This window comes from Perca fluviatilis, chromosome 22, assembly GCF_010015445.1.
Source record: "Perca fluviatilis chromosome 22, GENO_Pfluv_1.0, whole genome shotgun sequence".
Classification (NCBI taxonomy): Eukaryota; Metazoa; Chordata; class Actinopteri; order Perciformes; family Percidae; genus Perca; species Perca fluviatilis.
The window spans coordinates 15421358-15446357 of record NC_053133.1 but is presented as its reverse complement, the minus strand read 5'-3'; the positions used below and the strand labels follow the sequence as shown (position 1 = coordinate 15446357).

General features: G+C 40.8%; 1 protein-coding gene across 4 annotated transcripts in view; it reads left to right on the top strand.

Moving 5' to 3' along the window:
* prex2 (phosphatidylinositol-3,4,5-trisphosphate-dependent Rac exchange factor 2) overlaps positions 1-25000 on the top strand; it is a 96625-nt gene that overhangs the window by 10862 nt on the left and 60763 nt on the right. For 3 of the 4 annotated variants that reach the window (XM_039789663.1, XM_039789664.1, XM_039789666.1), the window contains exons 2-10: positions 7734-7805; positions 8848-8970; positions 10291-10395; positions 12324-12425; positions 13372-13533; positions 16604-16737; positions 17672-17775; positions 19802-19951; positions 21665-21806. In XM_039789663.1, the coding sequence (XP_039645597.1) occupies positions 7734-7805; positions 8848-8970; positions 10291-10395; positions 12324-12425; positions 13372-13533; positions 16604-16737; positions 17672-17775; positions 19802-19951; positions 21665-21806 (1094 nt within the window). The remainder of the gene's footprint in view (positions 1-7733; positions 7806-8847; positions 8971-10290; positions 10396-12323; positions 12426-13371; positions 13534-16603; positions 16738-17671; positions 17776-19801; positions 19952-21664; positions 21807-25000) is intronic. The other variant, XM_039789665.1, reaches the window with a different exon arrangement.

Sequence of the window (25000 nt, the reverse complement as noted above, 5' to 3'; positions counted from 1 at the left end):
TTTTTTTTTTTTATAAATCAAAGCAATTTGCTGCATCATTTTGCTCTTTTGGATCTGTTTAGTGCTCTTTTCCTCTCAGGGTTGGATTTGTATTCCCATCACAGCCCATTCTGCTGGCTATGTAATGTGATGAACGTGTGTAACTCCTCTTGCACTCTCTTCATTTTCTTTTCCACTCACTTTACATTCACTATAGCATTTTTATTTGACCCAAGCACATGCTCTGGTTTGGCAAATATACTATACACACACTTTATTTCAAAGCGCAAAAATGTCCATCATTGTCTCTTTTGTTATGTCATTGTTAGTTTACGTGTTTGAGGAAGCAAGTGACCTCTGTTTTTGCTAAACTCCTCTGATGTGAATCATCATCTGTTTCACTGAACACAGAGAACAACATATACAGTAGGAATGGCCAGCCTTCCGCTGATTGTATCTTTCCTAACTGGTTGAGAGTTGCCGGGGGGGACAACATTGCATAATGTCCATTCACAAAATGTTCTGACCTAGGTTGGCTCAGCACACACTCTGTTGACATGGAAACAGACCCCCAGCCAGGGGCGGAGCCAGACGATATAAACATTCGGGGCTTAGCCCAACCCTAGGGGGGTCCGGGGCCATGCTCACCTGGTGGAGATTTTTTTCCCAATTACGTCAGCTAAATGCACTATTTTTCAGGCTGTTTGAGGTAATATAATGCCTAAAATTCTATACACTATCTGGGAAAATGATGATAGTTACTCAGTAAAAAAAAAAGAAAATCACCCAGTAGAGCCTACAACCTATTTTGTATTTAATTGTTCTCCAGCTGTAGTGAATCCAAAACACCAAAAATGTTAAGGATGACTTATTTTCACCCCTGGCAACTAAAAAGATGCAACCATTATCTGACTCTTTTTAAGTTAGCCTACATAGGTAAAATTGGAATTTGGTGTAAACATCATTACTAATCTTAAGAGTTCAGTTCTGTTTAGTTTGTGCTTAGCTGATAAATTTGCTACATCAGAATCCATGAAATGGAAAAAAGAACAATTGAAGCTTTAACTGCACAACAAGGTTTATCGTGTATTTTTAAACAATACACAAGTAATAATAATGTAATATAATAAAACAATAAAATCTGTTTTAAAACAAGAACAGTTTATTAATTCATGCATTTCAATTTATACAAAAATTATCCTTAACAGGTAAAATAGAAACTTAGAAAGAAAGCAATACAGGTGAGGAGGGTAGTGATGGTGTCGAGTGGAAGAAGAGCGACAGCACTTCTGATAATCCTGCAAGAAATGATAAGCACAAATCAATCAGAGGCAAAACATACAACTAATAATCAAACAGGAAAAGGTCATTGTGCTGCCCCACCAGAACAAGAATGACAGATTCTTTTTTTTTTTTTTTTTTAAGTTGATTAGCTGATTAGAGATCTTGTCAGGTCGTATAAAAAATTATTTGTTCTAAAATTCTAATACATTTGTACTGGAGTTTTGATTTACATGAGCTGTAAGCCCTTATCATCAAGATTAAAACAATAAAAGGCTTGAAATATTTTACTTTTTATGTAATGAATGTAGAATATATTAAAGATTTACTTTTTAAATTAAAGTATGGAAAAAAAAAAATCACTTTTCCAGTGATATTGATGCATCTGTACTTGGAATTGTTGTCATCAGGAGAAGGAAATAAACTTTCTCATGTCTTTCTGATCTTCTTTATCACTATATTTCTCAATTAGTCTCTCTTCTTATCCCACTAATGTGCCGAGATTAGCTGTAAAACATGACCTGAGATAACTTAGCATTTGATACAAGCTGTGTGTTTCGGTGTTACGAGTGACATACAACATGACAACATGCATGACCCCCCCCCCGCCCCCCCCCCGCTCCGCCGATGCCCACAGCCAGTCTTTTAGCCCTCTGCCTTTCCTTTCCTATATGACACTGAAGTCCAGAGGAGGCTGGACATAATTTCAACTACCCTGAGCAATAAACACATTCAAAGTTTTATTCTCATATGCACATGTTTCCCTGTACAATGAAATTCTTCCTTTGCTGTCCACAGAATGCTAAAATCTACAGTATATACTACAAATATACAAAATAAAACACTTTTAAAAGGCAGCATGTAAAAAATAAAGCAGCAATAATAATAATAATAATAATAATAGTAAACAGTGCAAATGTAAATAGTGCAAGTTATGAATGTGCAAACTGTAGAAATGTAAACAGTTGAGTAAAGTTATGAGTATAAACTCCTATCTGCTGTTTAGGAGTCTGATGGCAGCAGGAAAGAAAGAGCTCTTTTGTCTGGAGGTCCTGCAACTTCTGTACCTCAGGCCTGAGGGTAGAAGTGTGAACAGTCCATGCTGGGTGGGGTCTTTGAAGATGGAGGCGGCTCTCCTGTGGACTCTCCGATGGTAGATGCTCTGCAGAGAGGGCAGTGGAGTCCTGGTGATCTTCCCTGCAGTCTTCACCACTCTCTGCAGGCGTTTGCGGTCCATAGCAGTAGTGCCGCCATACCACGCGGTGATGCAGCTGGTCAAGATGCTCTCAACAATGCAGCTGTAGAAGTTGCTGAGGATCTTAGGTGACATGCCAAACTTCCTCAGCCTCCTCAGAAAATACAGCCGCTGTTGAGCACTCCTTACGAGCTGTGTGGTGTTAAGTTTCCAAGTGAGGTCCTCACTTATGTAGACGCCCAGGTAGTTGAAGCTGCTTACCCTCTTTACTTCGAGCTCACTGGATGTACAGTGGCCGATGAGGTTTCCTCTTCTTCCTCAGGTCCACTATCATCTCCTTCGTCTTGTCCGTGTTAAGGGTGAGGTTGTTGTCCTCACACCATGACACCAGACTGGCCACCTCCCTCCTGTAGGCCGCTTCAGCAAACACGTCAGCAAACTGCAGTTATTGAACCCTCATAGATCAAGGCCTGTTTTCCACTCAGTCCAGTGAGTCACAGTAAGTCGGTGATGGAGGGCCTGCAGGTCTGTTTTAGTGTGACTGTAAAGGTCAGATTGTTATCACATCGGAGCATTGCTGCGTCAGGCAGTACAGCCATGATTTCTACTACCACAGCTTTGTTGCCCACAGCATGTGAGCTTGTGTTGATTAATGGAAGGTAGGGCCACACCAGGGCCACACGCAGTGATCGGACCAATCTATTCATCGCACCTGCTCTGTGAAATGATGAAAACTTTAATGGGGTTTTTAAATGTGTAGTCTCTCCTCAGCCGTCAGAGTGACAATCCAGGTCATTATACCTGGACCATAGGGAACAAAAAGACTTTCTGACAGAGTTTTCTTTCTTATTGAATGCTGTTGTGTTGATACATGATCAAGGATAGAAAACGTGTGTACTGTATGTCCAACAAGTAGAAAGGAAAATGTCTGATGGACAAAAGAACATCCTTGCCATTTTTTTTAAATCTGTAGCTACTCACACTCTTTAGATGAGTGACGTGTGTGTGTGTGTGTGTGTGTGTTCTGTCATGACAGAATAGTAGACCTCATAGTGAAAGACATATCAAACCATTTCCCTCCCTCAGTAAGAATGTACAAACATTCTCAGGTAAAACCATCCATGTTCCAGCACTGCAGTAGTACCTCTAGTACTCTCTTACACCTGGTGGCCAATACACCACATGTAGTTATTATCAATGAGGAGTCCAGGGAGGTGCATATTTTAGAGGTGCAGCTTTGATTCCAGCTTGGAGGAGTCTTTCTACACCAAGGTAGTTAAATACCAACCACTCCTAAACACCATCTCAGAGCTGGGCTATAGGTGCACACTACTAGTTTTCATATTTGGTAGCCTAGGAAACACACACAGGCTGGTAATCAGAGGGCTGCAACAACTTGGGATGGCCAAAAAGAGGGCGAAACAACTTGCAAAGTACTGTGCCATATCTGCTATTATTGGCAGCCGCCACATATGGCGGAGGCGCTGCTACTTATATCCTTAAGAACTGAGTATTGTGCTACCTATACCCTCGAGAAGTGAGTTTTGTGCTTGTAATTGATATTGTGAAAATATGCTGCGTGCCACTGGTCCATGAGTTGTGTCTTGTATTGTACTGCATCTGTAATATTTGTGTCCCTGTACTATTTTTCTTTATGTGGACATAAATAAATGGTTAAAATGTGTGTGTGTGTGTGTGTGTGTGTGTGTGTGTGTGTGTGTGTGTATGCCATTTCGGAAAGGAGTCTTTCCTTAATTGGCAAATGGAAATTACACTGTAAATAAATGATTGCTGTTGTCCTACTCTTTTATCCTCTTTGTCTTTTGAGCTCATCACTTTACCTCATAATTTTTCAAAGTATCTTAGAAGGAAAAAAAACACAATTTAAACCTCAAAGAATATTCATAAACTTACATTTGTGTAGCGAAAACAATGCCTTGTTGTTTTGTATTTTGTAGTTTAAAATGTCTATCCATCTCTGTTCACTGAAAGTGTGACATGGATCACAAACAGCTCCTTTTTGAGTTTTAAAATGCAATGAAGTCTGCTTGAGATTCAGCAGTGGCCAGTGCCCAGGCATGGTGGATTCCTGCTACAAAGCACATCCAGTCCTAGGGAACAAAATGTGTCCCTCTGGAATTCAATTGGTCATTACTGAGAATGAGGACAAAGATAGCAAACTTGGTGGACCATAGTAGAAATGACTTCAGCAGTTCTTCAGTTCTTCAAAAAAAATTTGTGTAAAATTCATCCCTTAAATTGAATTAGTTTCTAGTTAGTAATACCAAAGCTTTAAACCAGAGAACAGATGCTCTGATCTGTGATGCAATCAAGAGACACACCCTGGACGTTCTCCACTGACTCTGAGTTACAATACTGGATTTGGACGACTCGTACAATGCTAGAAACATTACATTTAGGCGTTTGCAAATGAGCCGTGCATTTATGTACGCAGCGCTGTCAGGTACTGTACAAACCTGGAAGAGCGCTTTTATTCACAGTCACCCTGGGTACTGTTACTGTGTCAATAAATCCAGACAGTCAGTCAGCTTCCCGTTCACTGTCCGTGTCTCCTAATGACATCAACAAGGCAGTTTTGGCAGTCTCTTTGGAAGAGACATGTTTGTTTCCACAAATCTGTCCACATTTCTACATGAACAGGGTCTCAAATGAATTGTTCAGACTTTTGTGTGGCCGAGTCTGTTTTCTCTGCGGTGGACCCGAAAACTGCATGAAAGAGCTTTTTAATTTTACGCCATAACTTCTGTGTGACAAGAACAAACATTATTTTGTCTTTTGGGTGATAACACAATTTATTATCTCTATCCAATAAGATTAAGCGTTCCTGCACGCCATTATTCCTTGTCTTTTTTCTTATGTTGTTTACTTCTGATAAGCATCTGCAGTGTGCACCTTATTTTTTTTGCTTCAGACTGAGCCCCCCATAGCTGTAGATATACTGTATAATTGGTGCTTTGCAGATATAGTGATTATGTCCTGTTGAATAGACTCTTCACTATTAAAGCTGAAGTGATAGACTCCCTAATGAGACCATGTTTGATGTCACGCATCTATGATAGGAATGATGATAGGAAGCTGGTTTTTGTTGCAAATTAGCACTACTTTTGCTCAGCTAAGGTCCTGTACTGTAAGTCCTGTCATGCCTGTCGAAGTCTGCTCCGTGTTTGCACATATTAGACTTGCTAATCAGATGCTAATGCTTGTGAGTGGCAGAGTTGCAAGGCAGCTACAGAATGGTAATCAGCATGGAGTTGGCCTACAACAAAGAGGCTGATTATTTAAGCCTCTTTTTTTTCCAACCACAAGCCCGGATTCAAACATTCACTTCTACAGTTCCTTTTGAAGTGTTGCTTGACGTCAATACATTGTGATTAAGATGATTTCGGTAATTTCTTCAAGTCATTTTGTTTTTTTTAAAAGAACATGGCTTTGTAATTAGCTAGTAATGGAGGTTTTTCACTGATTTAGCCCAGCCCCCTTTCCATCTGTTCACGAATAATCAAGGGAAACTTTGCAATAAGCTTACTGTAGTCCCAAATACTCACTTAGATCTTGGTGTCAAGCAATACTTCTTGGCTTGTCTGCTCATTAAAGTAAGCTGTTTACATGTGTTGTGGTTGTATTATGTTGGCTTGCTCAGGTCAGGCTGCCTGCTGGACGACAGATGGCTTTATGGCCCTCGTGGGGTGGTAAAGGGACGTCCGTGGTTAGGGTCAACTGCAAAGACAGATGTAACTTCTTACTGCACTCACAGTGACTTTATGCATCACACTGCCTTTCAGCTTGGAGCTTGATCGCGTTGGTCATGTGTTTATGGAGCTGCTGTTGGTTTGTGTCATGCCGGACCATGAAATGAAGCTTTGTGCTGCTGAAGGGTTTTTCTGTGTAAGAATGTTTTATATTGTAGCACTGTCTCTGTGCCGCCTATTATGTTGTCTGTCATGTTGCAAAGGGTTTAGGTGAGGATTGGTGTGATCACTGACAGGCCATTGATTAAGTTCAGAACTTTTTTTTTTTGACAGCTCTGCTGCGTTCTCTGTGAGCTCTGCTCCTAAATGGTGTTACTGTACGATGGACACAGTTGGAATTAAACTGTTGATTAAGGCATCATTTCTTTTCCTCACTTTTCTTTCATTTGGTTTATTTATCTTCAATCTTGTTAGTCTTTACACTGGGTTTTAGCAGACAGGTTTGGCATAATATAATCCAAATACACACTTCATTCTACTTAGAGATCTCATCTCTGGTTTCATCTGGCTCGAGTTACTGCCTTTTATGGCATTTGGAGGATACTTGAAATAAAGTTAGTTATGCGACATGGGAAATGAAAACAAATGTCGGCACAAATCACACACATATGTGTTTTTGTGATGTTGCACCAAGGACTTTTTTTTAAACTTGCTTTCATTCAAATTTGACACCAATATGAACATCAAAAACGTTGTTATTGCTTAACATCGAGTTTGATGAAGCTAAAATTCAGTGGGATTAAATGCAATTTCTTTTGGACTTTATATTTCATGAGAGCTTTAGATTTTTAAGCCTTGCTTTGGATTTCATCATAGCTTCCCCGAAGTGAAGTGCACAGGCATCAATCAATATCAAAGTGCGATGCCACCAATTTGTTTTCCGCAGAGCTTTCTACTGAAGATAGATTTCTGTCTGCCAAACTGTATCCCAAGCATTGCACACATAAACACAAAGATTCATGTCTGGTACCTTGATGGATGTCTTCTTTTTTAAAAGCTCTCCCTCAGGCGGAGTGCAGAAAATGACTAATTTCTCCTTAGTCACTTTTTTAAGAATACATTCAAAGCACACCTTCTTAATTTGCCATTCTCAGAAAGTGCCCTGAAGCATTAAATGGGTTGTTGAGGGCTTGTGTGGTGAAGCAGCCTGGGAACCAGCGTCCTCAGGGACCGAAGAAAGTAAGAGCACTTCCCATCCATCTCAATTCACAAACTATTGGCTTCTCCAACTCCCATCCCCAGCCACTTAACATTGCCTTTGAAACACCATGAGCTGCAATTATTATGTTTTTTTTATCATCCAGTGCAAAAGATTGTGTTTCAGGGGTCCATTGTGATGGATACCGATTTGCTCTGGCAGCCAAGTGTTGCAGCTGCACACCAAGAATCAAATCTATTCTTTTGTTTGTCTCATTAAAGGTGCAGGCCATCAGATGCCAAAATGTAATTTAATCCCAGGGCAAGTTCAAAAGTGTTAACTGTTTCTTTCCTTTTCTGCTCTGCTTCAGGTGTTTCTACATCGTCTCAACCAGTATGCAGCCACCAAAATCGACAAGAACATCACAGAGGAGACCGTTAAGGTGAGGGTCAAACTGTGAGGTATGGGGTGCATAGTTAAGATTTGTAAAAAAAAAATATGAAGGGCAATTGACTTTTACACTGAACACAGATCTTATTATCATAACAGTAACCTGATCAATGAAAACACAGGAACTTAAATTGGAAACTAAATAAAGTGGGTCCCTTGTTTGGGGTTCTCTTCTAACCTAAAATAGCCAAGTTCTGAATGGAGAAAGAAGTAGCGGGCGATCCAGGAAGCAGCTGTAAATATAATCTATTTATAAGTGATTCCGGCTGGAGGATAATAAAGGATGCTCTCTCACAGTGGGAGTGGGACTGTTTCAGTGAGCTTGCTTACTTTTGAAGGTAAATAGACATTCAGTGGATATTTACTGCATGTCCCATGTTTTGGAAGATGTCTATTCATGTTAGGTTTTGTTTGGGAACATGCTGTACAGAGAAGGGTTTGAATGATGTGGGTCATTACGGGGTTGGGCTGTGACGTCACCAAGCAGCTGAATGGCATCCAGTCCTTTTGGAGTACAAAGGCATTGATGAAAATATACCAGATTTCTTGCTGTTCTTAGCATCACTAAAGACTATTTTTGCCTTACAACACCCATAAAAGACTTCTCTGGTTTAATGATTTATATTTCACTAGCTTCTTCCTCCATCCAGAGTCAGCATTGTTTTGTCCTTAAACATCACCACAAAAAGGACATAAAAGGGAGCAGAAGTCAACACCACATGAAGGCAAAGTTTCCATACAACAGATCTTAAAAAATGTGCTTCTTTTTTAGCCTCTCTGTCGAAATATCTCTAATAATGTTTGAAATTTAAATATCAAAGACCTCTAAAGCCAAGATGCCCATTTCAAAGAAACCTCAGTCTTTATTGCGTGGCCTCGGAAATTCCCTCGCCTGGTGCCACATGGCCACAAAAAAGCAGTATATGCCAAATTATTGATTCGGGCAATCTTAGGAACACCACTGGAGGAAAAAACAGCTGGCAAATATTCTAAACAGACACATACGCACTTTATGTATTTGTTACATCTCGTAGGTTTTATTCTCCAACATCGAGGAGATCCTTGCTGTTCACAAAGACTTCCTGTCCATGGTGGAAGAGCTGCTCCAGCCGGAACCTCATGCTCACCATGAAATTGGGCGCTGCTTCTTGCACTTTGTAAGTAACACATGTGACTGCCCTTACTCTCTTGCAAGTTGAAAGTAATCTCGCCACCTTTGATTATCATGTCACCATCTTGTCCAAGCTCGTATAGTTCAGTCACATCAATGCAAAGTCTGTTTCCAATAATCCTTTGTTCATCTAAAGAATTTCTCTCCTCCTTTACTATCAGAGCTCAAATGCAGTTATGCCGATAAGTGCTGCTGAAAATGATAAGACAAACCACATGTTGTCTATTCATCTCTCTGGATTACCCTTGATGAGAGAGTGCACATGTGTGATATGCTTGATACGGTTGTGATATACTGCTCACCCCCTGCTATATATCACTTTTCTTTGATGCAGAGCCTTGAAGCACACTGGCATATAATAGGTTTCAAAGTCTAATAAATCTCACCATCTTCTGTTGAGCTGGAGACGACGTCTCTGCCAGTAGGGCAGTGATGGAGCATTGGGCTGCTGCTGATGCAGGTGAAGAGAGAGAGAGAGACAGAGAGATGACCTCGTTGAGAAAATCGGATATAATTCACAGCATAACTGAAAACTCACGATCATAATTCAGTCATGAGTGACCATGTGAGGCCATTGAGATAACGCTCGGACACATTTTCATCTCAAAATCCTTCGCTTTAGTGATTTGTTGATGCTCTAAAAGTTCCAAGAAAAAATTACACAATCTAGCTTTACTACAGAAACACAAGTAGGTTAGTAAGCCAGCTGGACAGTGGACTGCTCAAATCCAAATCCCTCTGTGATTCAGGCCTGCAAATTGGTTCACGCTGACTTAAGACTCCACTCCTCCCTCTTGGACTACAGTAAAATCAGTTCCAAGGGTCAAAAAAAAAATCATCTTTTTTTGTTAGTACATAAACTGACCTTTTAGAAAACATTATATATAAGAAGAAGAGCATACTCTACAGCTTATCACAACGTTGTGTATTTGTAAGCGCCCCCGCTTGTTGTTACGACAGTCATGTGTCTCCACATCACCAGCTTTGTCTTCTGAGGCAGAGCCACATGGCTGAAGACAGTGTACTATTTTTTCTGCTTTGTAGTGAGTGATTTAAAGGCTGTGTGGTCTGGTCCCACTGCTGCCTCTCAAAGACAATAGAGTATGAATGTCATGAGAACTGCTGTGGTGGAAAGTTGACAGTCATATGGCTGCAAGGCAGGATATGATTTGAGTCCCCTCCTCTTTTTTTTTTATACCATTTTCTGTTTGACTTTGTTGCCCTCTTTTTCTTTCTTTCTTCCTGTAATTTCTCCGTTTTACTACTCATGTGTCCTTCTCACCTTGTCCTTCTCTGTCTATTGCAGAGGAGCCGTTTCCAGATTTATGATGAATACTGCGGGAATCATGAGAAGGCCCAGAGACTGCTGCTGGAGCTCAATAAGATCAGGAGCGTCCGGACATGTTTACTGGTGAGAAAGGGCTGTAAAAGTGCACATAATGTCCAATTTGTAACATACGTGCAACCAATTAAAGTCTCAGAAGATCAGTACTCATGCACAAGTCAGAGTAACTATAATCAATCCATGCTAAGACACAAAGAGTGGCTTCAAGTGTGACTTCTGAAAATATAGCAGATATCTTAGAGCTAATAATCAAGTCCAAGTGGGGTCATGCAAAACTGAACTTGAGAACTGCTCACATATGAAAAACACCTCAGTGTCTTAGACATACAAACACACAGTCACCCACACATGGCAGTGTAAAACCCTGCACTTAATGTTCCAGTGTGTCTGACAGCTGATGCGACTCTGCCCCTTGTGTGGGCGAACTCCCTTTTCCTGTCCTGACACTCTGAGAGAATTACGCTTCCACAGGGGAGCATCATGTTGCTAGAACAAAAGATGACTACATCCCCACTGCTGGCTCGCTAAACTGTGTGTGTGTGTGTGTGTGTCCTTTTTTTCGCCCTTTTTCTCCATTGCCTCTCTTAGCTTTTCACCTAATGCTGAGTTCTGTGTCTGATTTACTGTTCATTAGTGCCTTTTAATCTAGGAAGCCAGAGGAGGTAAAGATATTAATTGACTTTGATTTAATGGGGTCTGGACATAACCTTCCATCAGTCTCCTGTTACCTTTTAACCTACACTTAGCTACGGGCTAATATACCTCAGGTCACCTCCTTAGCCTTGCAGTGACCAGAGTAGGGGATATCCGCTAACCCCCCATAAACCTTTGGCCGACTGGCTGCTATAAAGCCTGGTTTATTGTTTACACTGTAATCCAGTACCTCATTGAAATTTCAGGTGAAAGGGAGGTGAGAATGAACGTGAGCAGTTGACCTCATAACCCGACACCTACCACATGAAAGTCACTTTGATTGAGTGAAGGCAAAGGTTGTCTCTTAGTTTATGATAAATCTAAATTTAGGGATGGCCATGTCGGTCCACCACTTTGGTCCAGACTTAAATATTTCTACAACTATTGGATGTATTGCCATGCAATTTAATGAAACACAGACATTAATGGTCTCCAGAGTATGAATCCGACTCACTCTGAGTGAGGTGACTGTTCCTGTCGTGCCACTACCAGGTCAAACTTTAAATGTGTCCAATAGTTTGGTTTATGACCAAATACCTGCAAAAATCAATGACATTCCCACCAACCTCAGTTGTACTTAACTAAGATGGTAACAGTGATAAACATGATGTTTAAACTGTACATGACAACCACTGCCACATGCTATTACCACTTTAAGACTGTTTCTTACATCTCTCTAGCTAATGTATTACTCACCTAACAGTAGATATGATGAGAAACTTAAAACATTTTAAACACTTTAAAATCCTCCTTTTTGGTTTACAAATCACTTGCTGGTCTGGCTTTACAGTACATCTCAGACATGCAGTCAGTCTATAACCCCAGCTGATCTCGCCGGTCACAAGGTGGAAATCTCCTCCATGTGCCAAGAGTGCTTTCAAAGTCTGAGATGGCATTCAGTATTTATGCACCTAAAGAATGGAACAGTCTGCTGATCTCAGACACTGTGTTCTTTTAAAACCCAACTAAAGACCTTTCTTTTCACTAATTTCACACATTTTCTTAATTGAATACACCGTATTTGTGCAGTGTGTATGTATCCATTGATGTCACTGTTTATTTCATTTAGTTTTTCTGTAAAGCACTCTAAACTGCTTTTGTATAATATGGTGATATACAAATGCATACAATACAATACAATTGTAAATACTATTGATAAACCCTTCTGATATATTTTGCCAAAGACCTTTATTCTAACACCACTCTCTGGCATATTATTACATTTATTTCACAATGACTGCTAAAATCCCAAACGAATGCTGGACCTTCAACTTGCATCTACATCCTCTCCTCTTCTTTAGAACTGCATGTTGCTGGGAGGCAGAAAAAACACGGAGGTCCCCCTGGAGGGTTACCTAGTAGCTCCTATTCAGAGGATCTGCAAGTACCCATTGCTGCTTAGAGTGAGTATGGTCTGGTGCACGCTAACCATGTATTATGGAGATACCACACCCATATGCCACCTCTGTAGGGTACTCCTCTTTTCATCCACCACCACCTAGTCATTAGTTAGGGCTGTCCCGTCCTCATCAACCGCTCCCTCGCTAATGAAACACTGGTCTCTTATTCTGACACGTCTCTGCTTTAGTTCCCCAGCACAACCACAATGTAGGAATAACACAAGACCTATCATCACCTCCCATGCCCAGCTGCACATTCAGACCCTTTGACTGGGCTCATTCATACCTGCGCTCTCAGTTGTTAGTTTTGAAATTTCCTTTTCCCAACGTGAAACATGAGCGAAATTAAATACACTTTCAAAGGCTTTTTTTGAGTCGTTGATCTGCGCTATCCCATCTGGTTCGTCTTGTTATGATCTATTAATTCACCCAGGCGTTCTCTAAACAGCCACCAGCACGGGCACAGAGATGTAATAATAAGAAGGGGGTAATTTGATGCTCTGCCATTTGAAGCCTTCCAGCTGCCAGGGCCTCCTTCTCTGAAATGACACTGATAGCCATCACTGGCTGCAGATATATCCAGAACAGTGTAAATCAGCCCTATAGTAGCTGACATGCCGAGAGACTGTGTTTAGACTAAAGAGATTGCCATCTTTTTTTGCTGGACTGTTGCATGCAGTAGCAAGGGTTTTAACCACTAAATTCAGGAACAACTGGAAGGTAAGCAAACATGGAGTGGATACGAAATTTAATATATTTTTCTTTCATGCTTTTCATGTTGTGTAAATTATGATTCAGAGCCAGATTTGCCACACATTTGATTTGATGTCTTTCGAAAGTAGTTTAGGTGCATTAATTAATTAATTAATTAATTAATTAATTAATGTGTGTTTCTATTATCATGTATCTAGTTTTTGTGTGAGTGACTTCATGGTCTTTGCATATGCAGGAGCTGCTGAAAAGAACCCCTAAGAAGCACAACGACTACGCCCTGGTGCTGGAGTCTCTGCAGGTGATGAAAGCTGTGTGCTCCAGCATCAACGAAGCCAAGAGACAGATGGAGAAGTTGGAGATTTTGGAGGAATGGCAGTCCCATATCGAGGGCTGGGAGGTAGGCCTGAACTTAACTGTGAACACTGTGTTGAATGATTTATTCTCGGCCAGTAAATTCAGTTTAAATGGCTGCATTGACATCTTCCTGTGTTGCCTGAGTTGGCTTGTAGGGTTTTAATTTTTTAAAACACAGTCGAGCTTTCCCCCTGTCAAAGCTCAAAGTCATGACATATTTAAAGCCACTTTGCCCCATGCCAGCAGTTCAACAACAATTCCAAGTGGCATGACTTTTGTCAGCCTTTTAAGCTTTCTTGTTCTCTCTGGGAACAATGACTTGTATTCACAATAGTCAAATTCTTTCCGCCTGGATGAGCCTGTAGATAAAGCCGTCACGCTTTAGGGTCACCGATCCGATCATCATCAGGTAGACTGTACTTCTTAGTCTGGAGGGGTCAGTAGGCCTAATGGTGGTTGCAAAGAGTAAACTGTAATTGTAAGGCAAGAGGCTGGGATGCTTATGTAATTGATCAGGCTTCATGCAAGCCTAAAGGCTTCCTGGACATGCAGACAAAGGCATTGCCAGTGTTGATACAGCTTCTGACTAAGGTGTAGCCGTGTAGGCAGATGGGTTAATAAACCACAGACTTTTAACTCAAATTTGGGTGAGACAAGATACGGCAGAGCATGATCACAGAGATATTCAAGTTTCTGTTTTAGTGTTAGCAGGGTATTTAGAAAGGCTGTTTTGCTTCATAGATAAATATGCTGGATGGTGTTTTTTGCCTCCAACGGCGCCTTCCAGGCAGCTAACCCTAACCCTAAACATAACCATTGCCGCGGAAGGAAGGAGACCTTGGGGGCAAAAAACACCAAACACCGTTAAATATACTGCTAGACAACAACATATTGAATCCATTAATATAGATGCAGACAAAAAAATCATGGCTTCTAATGGATTTAGACAGAAAATAAGTCTAAATCTGTCTTACACTTATTAAAGGAGAGATAAGCTCATTATTAAGTCAGAAAATAAAAACTGTAGGTGTACTCTATACACACAGACACACACACACACACACACACACACACACACACACACACACACACACACACACACACACACACACACACACACACACACACACACACACATTGAGTTTAAATTCTAAGAATAGTATGATCAGAATGAGCCTTAGTGTTGGGTTTAGTCTTGCACACGACATGGTCCTGGCTGTAGCTACTCTGCGGTTTCCCCTCAGCACTTTTTATTAATTGTAAACATTATCTCATTCTGGACCCTCTGACTGCTGCACACCAGGCTAAATGAGATGGAACTGGGAAGAAGAGAGAAGGAAAGGAAAAAAGGAGTGAGAAAGCTGAGTGATATTTGCATCTTGCATTTCTGTGTGGGTGTCTGAGGAATGATGGAGGGATGAGGAGGGATTGTGAGAGCTGCTGTTTTTCCGTTCCTGCTCCTCCGCCCGGGCTGATTGCTTGTTAGTGCTGACCTGCTCCACAGCTGGCCGCCCTCGGGGCATCCTGGCAGGTTCACCTCGCGTGGGAGAAACAGGGCGATGGCCTGCAGTGGTCACCATGGTGTCGACTGCCAGCATTTGTCAGGGCGGTGATTGCCAGTTGGTTAGTGTTGCAATTGTCTGTGTTTTGTTACTGTTTACCATAGAAATATCTTCATTTTAGAGCAGTGGACGGATAGTAGTTTCCAGTTGTGTTTCACTTCACGTTCTGTTCTCTTGTTTAAGTTTAATTATAGATCCAAAAAACTACTTGAGTTGTAGAGTTTGCTTGATTTGGCTTCTTTAGTTTAAAGAATTTTATTAAAATCCTCTCATCTCGCCAGTCAATTTACAAATACCACTTCATAGTTCAACACAAATGTTTCTACCATGCTTTTTCCTTAATTAATGGCATATCCTGCTTTGTCGTTCCTAATTTTTTTTATCCATTCTGCAGTTGTTATGTCTGGCTGCTGTCTGGCTATAAAAATAGAGAGATGAAATTTAGATGAAACAGATGACTGAGGGTTTAAAGTGTTGCTTAAGTTTCTGAATACACCCTCTGTGGAGCTTTGACTTGGAACAAGATGAATGTGAAGAGTGATAGAAAAATGCTGCAGAGAAAAAGAAAATCTAAAGAAGGCTACACCAGAAGAAGTAAATGGGCAGAGGGTTCTGTTAACCGTGCAGGAACATGAAGGGGAAGTGTCTGTTCTTCCATTAAGGAAATGCATCTCTATAGTCTGGACCACTGTGATGTTGCTATTGGCCCCTTCAAGTGACCAAGACAAGTTGGCCTTTCCATGTCTGGTGTGCACACATTCACTGGCTGCAAATTAGTTTAACATCTGGCCATGAGCTGGGGAGTTAAAAGGCCCCTGTAAGAGAGGGAGACTAAAGAAAAGTGTGGAGGAAGGAATGAAAGAGATAGAGGAATAGACTGGGGAATCAAGAGGAGGGGAAGAGAGTGAGGGATGATGGGCACAAGGGAAGGGAAGAGGATGAAAAGGGCGAGGAGAGAGAGAAGGAAAAAGCGGGATAGGTCTTGGCCCGCTGATGTCTCCAGCAGGAGGAAATGCTTAGCACATTTTCCGGCTCTGTGCGCATGGGAGTTATTTTTAGCTCTGAGGGCCGATCAAACGTGGTACATAAATTCCCAGTGCAGGCAAGGTAAGGGAGAAGACAGCACACTTTATCACTTGCAGCAGGAACCCCAACCAATATGGTGACCAGGCGCGACAGTGCAACACATAGTTTGACTGGACGGGATGTTATTCTATAGGAGCTATTAACGGCCGTGCATTTTAAAGTCCCACAGCAATCTGCTCTGAGGAAGCAGGCAGTGTTTTTACAGACCCCTGAGAGAGGGAACAGGAAAGGCTGGGCTTTGTAATCCCTCCTCCTGTTCAGACACTATGTGTGAACATTGAATGGTATAGAAATCATTTGTAGAAACTTTCTCTTTCAGATAAAAAAAAAAATCACATTAAAGTGGTTTGCAAGTTTGAATACCTTCTTTCCTGCATTCTTCTGTGTCAATCCTTGTCCAAGCATCTGTTTCACTCTCTCTTTTTCTCTGTCTGCTTGACCTTTTGCCTACATGTCCGTTTGCAGGGCTCCAATATCACAGATACATGCACGGAGATGCTCATGCACGGAGTCCTCCTAAAGATTTCAGCTGGAAACATTCAAGAGAGGATTTTCTTCCTGTTTGACAAACTTCTGGTCTATTGCAAGAAAAAAAACCGGTGTGTTGACCCTCTCTTATTCAATACTCTACAGGCAAAATCCACAAACAGGAGATGAATTCAAATTCTCTTCACAGTGTGTATTTTTTAAGAGACAAAATCTAAATATTGTTCATGCTAATTTAGATTCTCCCTCTGTCTCTGCACTCCTACAGAATATTTAGAGCATGGACATTATAAATAATTCACTGCGCAAGTTCCTTTACTTTTTTAAGGAAAAGAGAGCAGTGCACTATGGGAGGCATTTTAGTCTTTTTAGTGAGGGAGTTGAAAGAAGTTATGCAGTAGAGGAGACACGTGAGAGAAGGATTTAGGAGTTTTTTTTTACTTGGGGAAACGGCAACATATGATTAGTCTAGGTGGGGATATTAACCATCTGTGGACTCTTTTTCGAGTTTATTAATCTTTCAGGTAGTTTCTAAGGAAATATACTAAATAATATGACATTTATTATTGTCAGTACAAGTTGAGTCAGGAAACATTTGCTGATTGCTGACCATTGTTGTGCTTAACACTTGCCAGATCTGTGCTGCTCACACTGGTGCAGCTGCAGCGTTTCAACATTCATTGTACGCATTTCTGGCAGGTTTTGTTAACCCACCACCAACCAAGCTGCCCGCTGCTTTGATTTGCTTTTACTCAACATGCTGTATACAGTGTAGTGTCTGCAGGTAGTATATAAAAGAAGATCCACACATGACTGAAGAAATAAAGAAAATAAAGTGTGTTGCTCTGACCTTAGATTGAATAACTTGTCTAAATTAGATTCATTTTTCTCACTTAATGTGGTGCGTACACATGGACAAACATCAGGTGATTATAATTAGTCTCTTTTAAAACCCTAAATGAACTGTGAGTGCTACTAATTACACAGTAAGTAATAACATGAAAAACCTTATTAGCTAATTCTCATGGTTGCTACTCTCTATCCAAGGCGTTTAAAAAACAGTAAAGCGGCCACAGAGGGTCCTCGCTACCTGTTCAGAGGGAGAATCAACACGGAGGTGATGGAGGTGGAAAATGTGGATGATGGCACGGGTGAGTGGACAAATGAATTTTCTTTCTCTGTGCTCACTCTCTCTCTCTCTCTCTCTCTCTCTCTCTCTCTCTCTCTCTCTCTCTCTCTCTCTCTCTCTCTCTCTCTCTCTCTCTCTCTCTCTCAAATTCTCATTTTTCATTTCAGCACTCCTGCCAGCAGCGGTTTAAAAATATGCCATAATAACCCACACAGGAACGTTGACAACATGTGATTTTATACTTGGATCGCCGATCGAAAAATGAGATTTACCTATAAACATTTTTTTAGACATCTATAGTTACATATCCTTGGGACTGTGCTTCTGCTGGTACTTGGTGAACTCAAGTGCTTGTGTCTCTTGGCCTCGCATAGCCACTGATTATCATTTATATTTGTAGAAGCCATCATTTCCTCTCCAGCAGACCTAGATGGGCCGTAATATTGGGTGTTTTTGGTGAGAGATGGATGGGGATTGGGTCTGGAGAGGGAGGATAAACACGTGAGGCAGGCGTCGGTGCAGTAACTCTTGGGTGTTCTGCACCACAGGCGGGAGATCTCAATCTGAAATCCAGGCGACAGGAGTATTTTAGCTTGGATTTCTACGTAATGAAAGCACTGCAACTTTTTCCCAGGCACACACTTGCTGCCTGAGGTTGCAAAACGCCCTCTAGGCATAGCATATAAAGGACACTAACAGTGTAGATGTTTTTAGATGATTGTAATGGTTTGCTTTTTGTTACACCCTTAGAGGGAGAAAATCAGAGGTCAGATTTAACTTTGGGTCAAAGATTCATTTCCATTTGCTTTTTTAGTTTAAAAAAAAAAAAATATATATATATATATATATATATATTCTTAAAGGTCCCATGACATGCTGCTTTTTGGATGCTTTTATATAGGCCTTAGTGGTCCCCTAATAATGTATCTGAAGTCTCCTTCCGAAATTCAGCCTTGGTGCAGAATTACAGCCACTATGAGCCAGTCCCACAATGAGCTTTCCTTAGGATGTGCCATTTCTGTGTCTGTAGCTATTGAGGAGGAGAGAGGGGGGGGGGGCAAGGTGGAGGGGGGGGGTGTAGCCTTGACCAACTGACACTTTGTTCGTTTGAAAGCCATGATGTCTCTCTCTCATGGGTTGGCCAAATTCTCTGGGTGGGCAAAGTAGAGAAAGGGGAGGTAACTATGTAATTATGACCTCATAAGGAGCAAGATTCCAGATCGGCCCATCTGAGCTTTCATTTTCTCAAAGGCAGAGCAGGATACCCAGGGCTCGGTTTACACCTATCGCCATTTCTAGCCACTGGGGGACCATAGGCAGGCTGGGGGAACGCATATTAATGTTAAAAAACCTCATAACGTGAAATTTTCATGCCATGGGACCTTTCAATGTTTATATTTGAGTGAAGGCGGTGAAGTTCACAAGTAGCCATCACTACTGTGGGAGTATTCTGAACACTCAGTAGTAAATAACGCTGATGAATGGTTCTTCTTCTGCATGTGTGTCCCCTCGTTTATCTCATTAAAGGAGAAGAGCGATAATCAATGAAGCACTCAATAGTGAGGCTGTGAGGGCCGGTACTAGAGCTGGGAAAAATCTACAGTCTACAGCAAGTTTTTGCACTGAGATAGAGTACTTTCTTCTCAGTAGTTCTATGATGGATGTTGTTTTTGGAAAATAGACCACACTCTACTGTCTAAGAAAGCCTTATTTCATCAGCTAATGTGTTGTCTGTTCTGGTCTATTTCCTGTTCTTTCCTGTAAGCGTCCTAGTGTTGCTATTGCGTTATTTTGCTTCATTTTCTCTGAACAAAATCATTGGAGTTGTGCCCTATGTTATTGTCGTTTATGCCGTAACCCTTGTTTAGTGTAAGCCCGACTTCCCAACAGCACTGTGTCATGATCAGTGCAACCACTGATTGATGGCCCTCCCCTTCAAACTACTCTGAACCTCAATGAGTCAAAAAAAAGCGGATTTGCATCGTTCCACCCCTCGGGAGAGAGGACTTTATAAAACTAGTGAAGTCAAACTTGTGTCTGTGTTACAGCTGACTACCACAGCAGTGGGAACATAGTTAACAACGGCTGGAAGATCCACAACACGGCCAAGAACAAGTGGTTCGTCTGCATGGCCAAGACCCCGGAGGAGAAGCAGGAGTGGCTGGAGGCCATCATGAAAGAGAGGGAGCGAAGGAAAAGTAAGAAGGCGCTTCAGTGTATCAGTATCAGGGTGGGGGTCGGTCAGTTAGGGAAACTCTCTTTTTATTTTTTCTTCTCAACATCTGTCTTAAATCAAATATATGCTGTGTTTGGGAAAATCAGTACAGAACCATTTAACTTACAGTTTTTTCCGATTGCTAAACGACAGTGGGCACAACTGGAGTCACATGTGCAAAACTCTAACTACAGTCTGCACTACCTACAGTCACCTGAACTAAACAGTTCACATCACCTGCAAAACTCATTCAAAGCAACACAACTCTTAACACACGTCTCAAACACTATGCACAGGCCTCACTGAGATAACACACACTGTCACTCAGAACACACTGAGGGTAAAAACACTAGCCTCAAACACCAATACAGAAATTACAAACTTTTTCATCTTTACAGTTTGAACAATTTGAGTGACTTGACACTACTCAACAGTTTATTTAACCAAAAAATATAGATTGTATAGCATACCAATTTTTACATAAGGTAAACAAGAAGGAATGAAAATCAGCAGTTTTCTTCAATAAAGTATTTTATCTCTAGTAATTTATGGAATTACCGGGGAAAAAAAACTAAAGGTACATAACAGTACCAACGAATAGTGTGACTAATCCTGCCTCTCTCTAACATCATGTGGCAAGTTTTCTTCATCACATTGGATGTCTGCATTATCTCTAAATACAAATGAATGTGGTGTTTCCATTGCTTTCACCTCCATTACTTTCTGAAAAACAGTAAGAACGCAGTTTTACTATTGTAAAGATTTAGTGTTTTTCACTTTTTTTTATAGCTGTGTACATAACCTCAGACATCTTACCTGGACATGTTGGTATCTTTGCTCTTTTACCCGTTTCTCTCAAACAGTACAGTGTAGAATTGTTTCATTCTTATTTGGTGTTTGTATACAAAAAAAGACTTTCTGAGCTTTCTCTGTATAAATACCATATATGTTCACTAACTAGTCTAAAATAAGACACTTGCTTAGGCTTTCAGCTAAAATTGCAATCAGCAGTGTTTGATAGGCACCAGACTGAAATCTATTCTGTTTTTAATGTGTGGTTTACAGTTTTGACAGCAGTGTGTTAGCATTTGAACAAAGTGCTGTAAATCTACAGTGTTGTGCACGTTGTGGTTAAAGTCATGGGATAAGTGTGTAGAGTTTTGAAAACTGTGTTCAAGCAATGAAAAATGAACTAGAGTTTGGTCCACATGAACTGCTGCTGTGCAGACTGTAGTTAGAGTTTTGCACATGTGACTCCAGTTGTGCCCACTGTCGTTTAGCAATCAAAAAAAACTGTAAATAATGAAAAAGTTAGTAAATCCCAGCCCTGAATATTTGTGGTCTCTGCATCTAAAAGTCAAAGAAAAAGTGAGTGATGCAGTGATATTGGGTGTGTCTTTGCAAACCCATTTAAAACAGTGTTACTCGTACAAGGAAAAGACGTTTTCTGTTTCAATTTTACACATTTTGAGATTGTGCACATGATAAACTCTTCATAGTGTCAGTCATTAACGTTGCCTGAGACTATTAGCACAGACACTGAAAGGCAATGCTAATTATCTTGAGAAATTATGAGACATTAACCTTCTCCAGCTTGTAATTGATGTCACATCTAGTCTAGGAGCTGAGTGCAAAGATTATTAATGTCATGATATTGACAGGCTTTTTTTTGCACCCTTCCTCCTCTGCTGCATAGGTCTGAGGCTCGGCATGGAGCAGGATACGTGGGTGATGGTGTCAGAAAAGGGAGAAAAGCTCTACCCCCTCATGGCCAAGGGTAACCTCATAAAGGACCGTAAACGCAAGCTCACCACTTTCCCCAAGTGCTTCCTGGGAAGGTAAGATTCTCGCCGCTAACCTCAACACTTTGGTTTGTCCGGCTGAGTGTTCAGTTTCCTCTGTGTCACATCAGTGTGATCTCTGTAACTGCGAGGGAGTAAGTGATTTATGTTTAGTAGGCAGAAAGGCCTTGTACAGTGTTCAATAATATTAGCACCTACAGCATATGGCAATATCTTCAGAGCAGATTACACTGAACACTTTTGTAACATAGATCAGTTTCTCCATCCCTGCTTTCATTGTTTAAATTGGCAAGATTTTCTAAAGACAGCAGCTGGGAAGAAGAAAGTGTTGGCGCTTTTTGTTCAGGAGGCTGTGTAGATCTGCGGTCTCAGTCATGGGAAAATCAAATACAGACAGATTTAGCCCATGAATCTTATTTAGGGATTATTGGTGTGGTGTCTGGGGACGGATCGGGCATTGAATGCCAGTCGTAAATCATAGGGAGATATCCCTGTGCGGCTCAGCTGACTGCCCGCTCTCTCCCTCGCCCATGTTAGATTACAATAAGCTCTCTGCTGAGGAATCCATGAGGTAACTGCAGCAGAGGGCCCATTATGCCAGAAGGCAGCTGTGTGTGTGTGTGTGTGTGTGTGTGTGTGTGTGTGTGTGTCTTTTTAACATTGTTTCTTCATGTCCTTGAGTTTCCACAGTTATGCCAGTACACTTTTCATGTTTACTTTTAATAAGTCTAAACATGCCTATCCATCCTCCATTTGCATTTGGTGAGAATATTTACTGTAAATGTTGCTTTGCTCAAAATCCTGTCCCTGAGCTATTTTAAGCATGCATTAGTTGATGCCCCCATTTCAGTATTTTGCTTTCATCATATAAGATGTGGATGTCTTGCTGTCATATTGGCTTGCCAGGTTTTCATGCAAGTAAATTAATAAAAAAGTTGGTTTGAACTAAGTTTCCCTAGGATTTAATCCTGTACAGAAACTCTTTAAATTTAGAATCTAAATACATCAACATTAAAATTTTAGGGGGCACGCACTGTAACTCCGATCATTGATGTATGTGAGAGCCAGAACCATGCAACCCTAAATCTACCTGCTGTTAAATGATGTTCCTTTCTTTGAGCCTGAAATCTTTTTACAGGAAATCTTGATGGGATATTGCACCTATTTCTCTCCTGTACTGGGAATGCACAAAAAAACGTAACTTCAGTTCTGAAGTCCATTACTCCCACATTGCAGGCCTTTGGGGAGAAGCACACATTGTGAGAAGGTGACAAAGCTGGATCAGGATAATAAAATCTGTAAACATCTGGCTGCAGCAGAAGAGCTCTCCATGTTTGAAAATGAAAATCTTTATAGAGTGACGACACTATGCAATTTAAAAGGGGGTGAAAATAAAATGATACATTTTCAGCAGATAGTTGGTTAGAAGTCATTTAAACTGTGCTCCAATCTTGACTCTTGAAATCCCAAAACAAATTAGCCTTGTAAACGCCCTGCTACATTTTAGAATAACCCATGTTTTACATTTGTTTTAAATTTTTACAGAAATGTTTTGACTGTAATCACACTGAAAATCACCCAAGCTTGAACAGCCAGTTCAAAATCCCTGTTATTTTTAAAGAAGTAGAGAGAGAAAAAACAACCAATTGGACATAGTTGTGGCCATGTTACATTGCATGGTGGTTTGGAGTTACTTTTTCCTTTGGTCCACGCAGACAACACCAGATCCCTTGCGGTCTGGAGGAGGAATGGATCTGCCGACTAAAAAGATTAAAAGGATCCAACGTTGGTCATATGTGGGCACTTCGTTGAGTCTGAAGATATCATATTGTGAGAAAGCAGCTCAGGGAAGCTCCTTTTGAAAACCTATCCTTCTATATACAACTTGGCCAACACCTGGATGACCACTTAGGTGAAAAGACTTCTCTGGCCCCGCTGTACTTCCCCTGTCTGAGATGATTATGGAGATGATTACATGTAGGCGTAATTGGTGAATTGAAACCAGCATGGTATGTCTGTGATGAAAGCCAAATTGCCTATGGCTTCAACTCAGCCCACTCCCTCCATTGTGAAATGCGTTGCCTTTATTCTCTTTATATGCCGCCTACTATTTTTTTTAAAGGCTGAAGGCTATTTTTGGGTCTCAAGCTCCTCCCCTTTAAGTGGTACAATCGCATTTGTGGTTTGGTTCCTGTGACCGTGTAATTCATCAAAGAAAATGTGTGTGACAGCCACCTAGCTTGCAGTTATCATCCAATTTTAAAACTGGAATAAACAGAAAAACAAAAGAAATCCAAAGTGTGTCTTTTCTGCACACATGACAGAGAATAGTGTCTGTGTGTTGTGATAGATATTGATGAGAAAAGCCCTTTAAGAGCTAAATGAAAAGGTTAGACATTCTGTAAGAAATGCTCTTTGTCAGACTTTGCTCTTTCTTTCTGATATTACTTGGAATACAGCTTTTGCTCTGTCAGCACACACAAATAAGCTGAATAAAAAGACTTTTGCTGCATGTGGATGTAGACAATATTTCATACATCGTGCAGGAGATATGTTCATACATCACTTAATATACTGTACCAATAGTGTACGATACAGTCTGGGATTTGATTATCTTTATATAATGACGTAGAGAAATTTTAAACAATAGTTTGACATTTTGGGAAACACTTATTTGCTTTCTTGCAGAGACTTAGATGAGAAGATTGATACCAATCTCACAGATGTGAGTGGAATTGATCTTCTCATCTAACTCTAAATAACCAAAAGCTTTCAAACTTTGGCACTCATTAAGGACTCGTTCATAGCAAATAGTTAATTGACAAAACACTTGGTTTTGAGGGCCTTTAAAGCCTGAATTAAAGTAAGTGAGGAAACCCCAATAGTCATACTCAAATGGTTGGTGAAATGATAGTTAGAGTAATAAGTCTATAAATAAATATTGGGATCTTTGATTTGGTCAATTTCACCCCGCTCCACATTGCACGAAACTGTTTGTATGTGACCCTGATCTGCTCGAGGCCATGAGAACTGCATAGTCCAAACTTTCAGGGTGTTTTTTCTTCCATGGTTAAGGTACAGAGGTTGACAAATTGACGTTATAGACTTAGGTTTTTCCCCTGTGGTCTGTTGCGGAGGGAAAAGACGCCAAGGATGAGTGGTTAAAGAGTGACGGAGGTGGGTTGTTTAGTCAGTTGTTTCTCTGAAAACGTTTAAGTGCCCATGTTGAC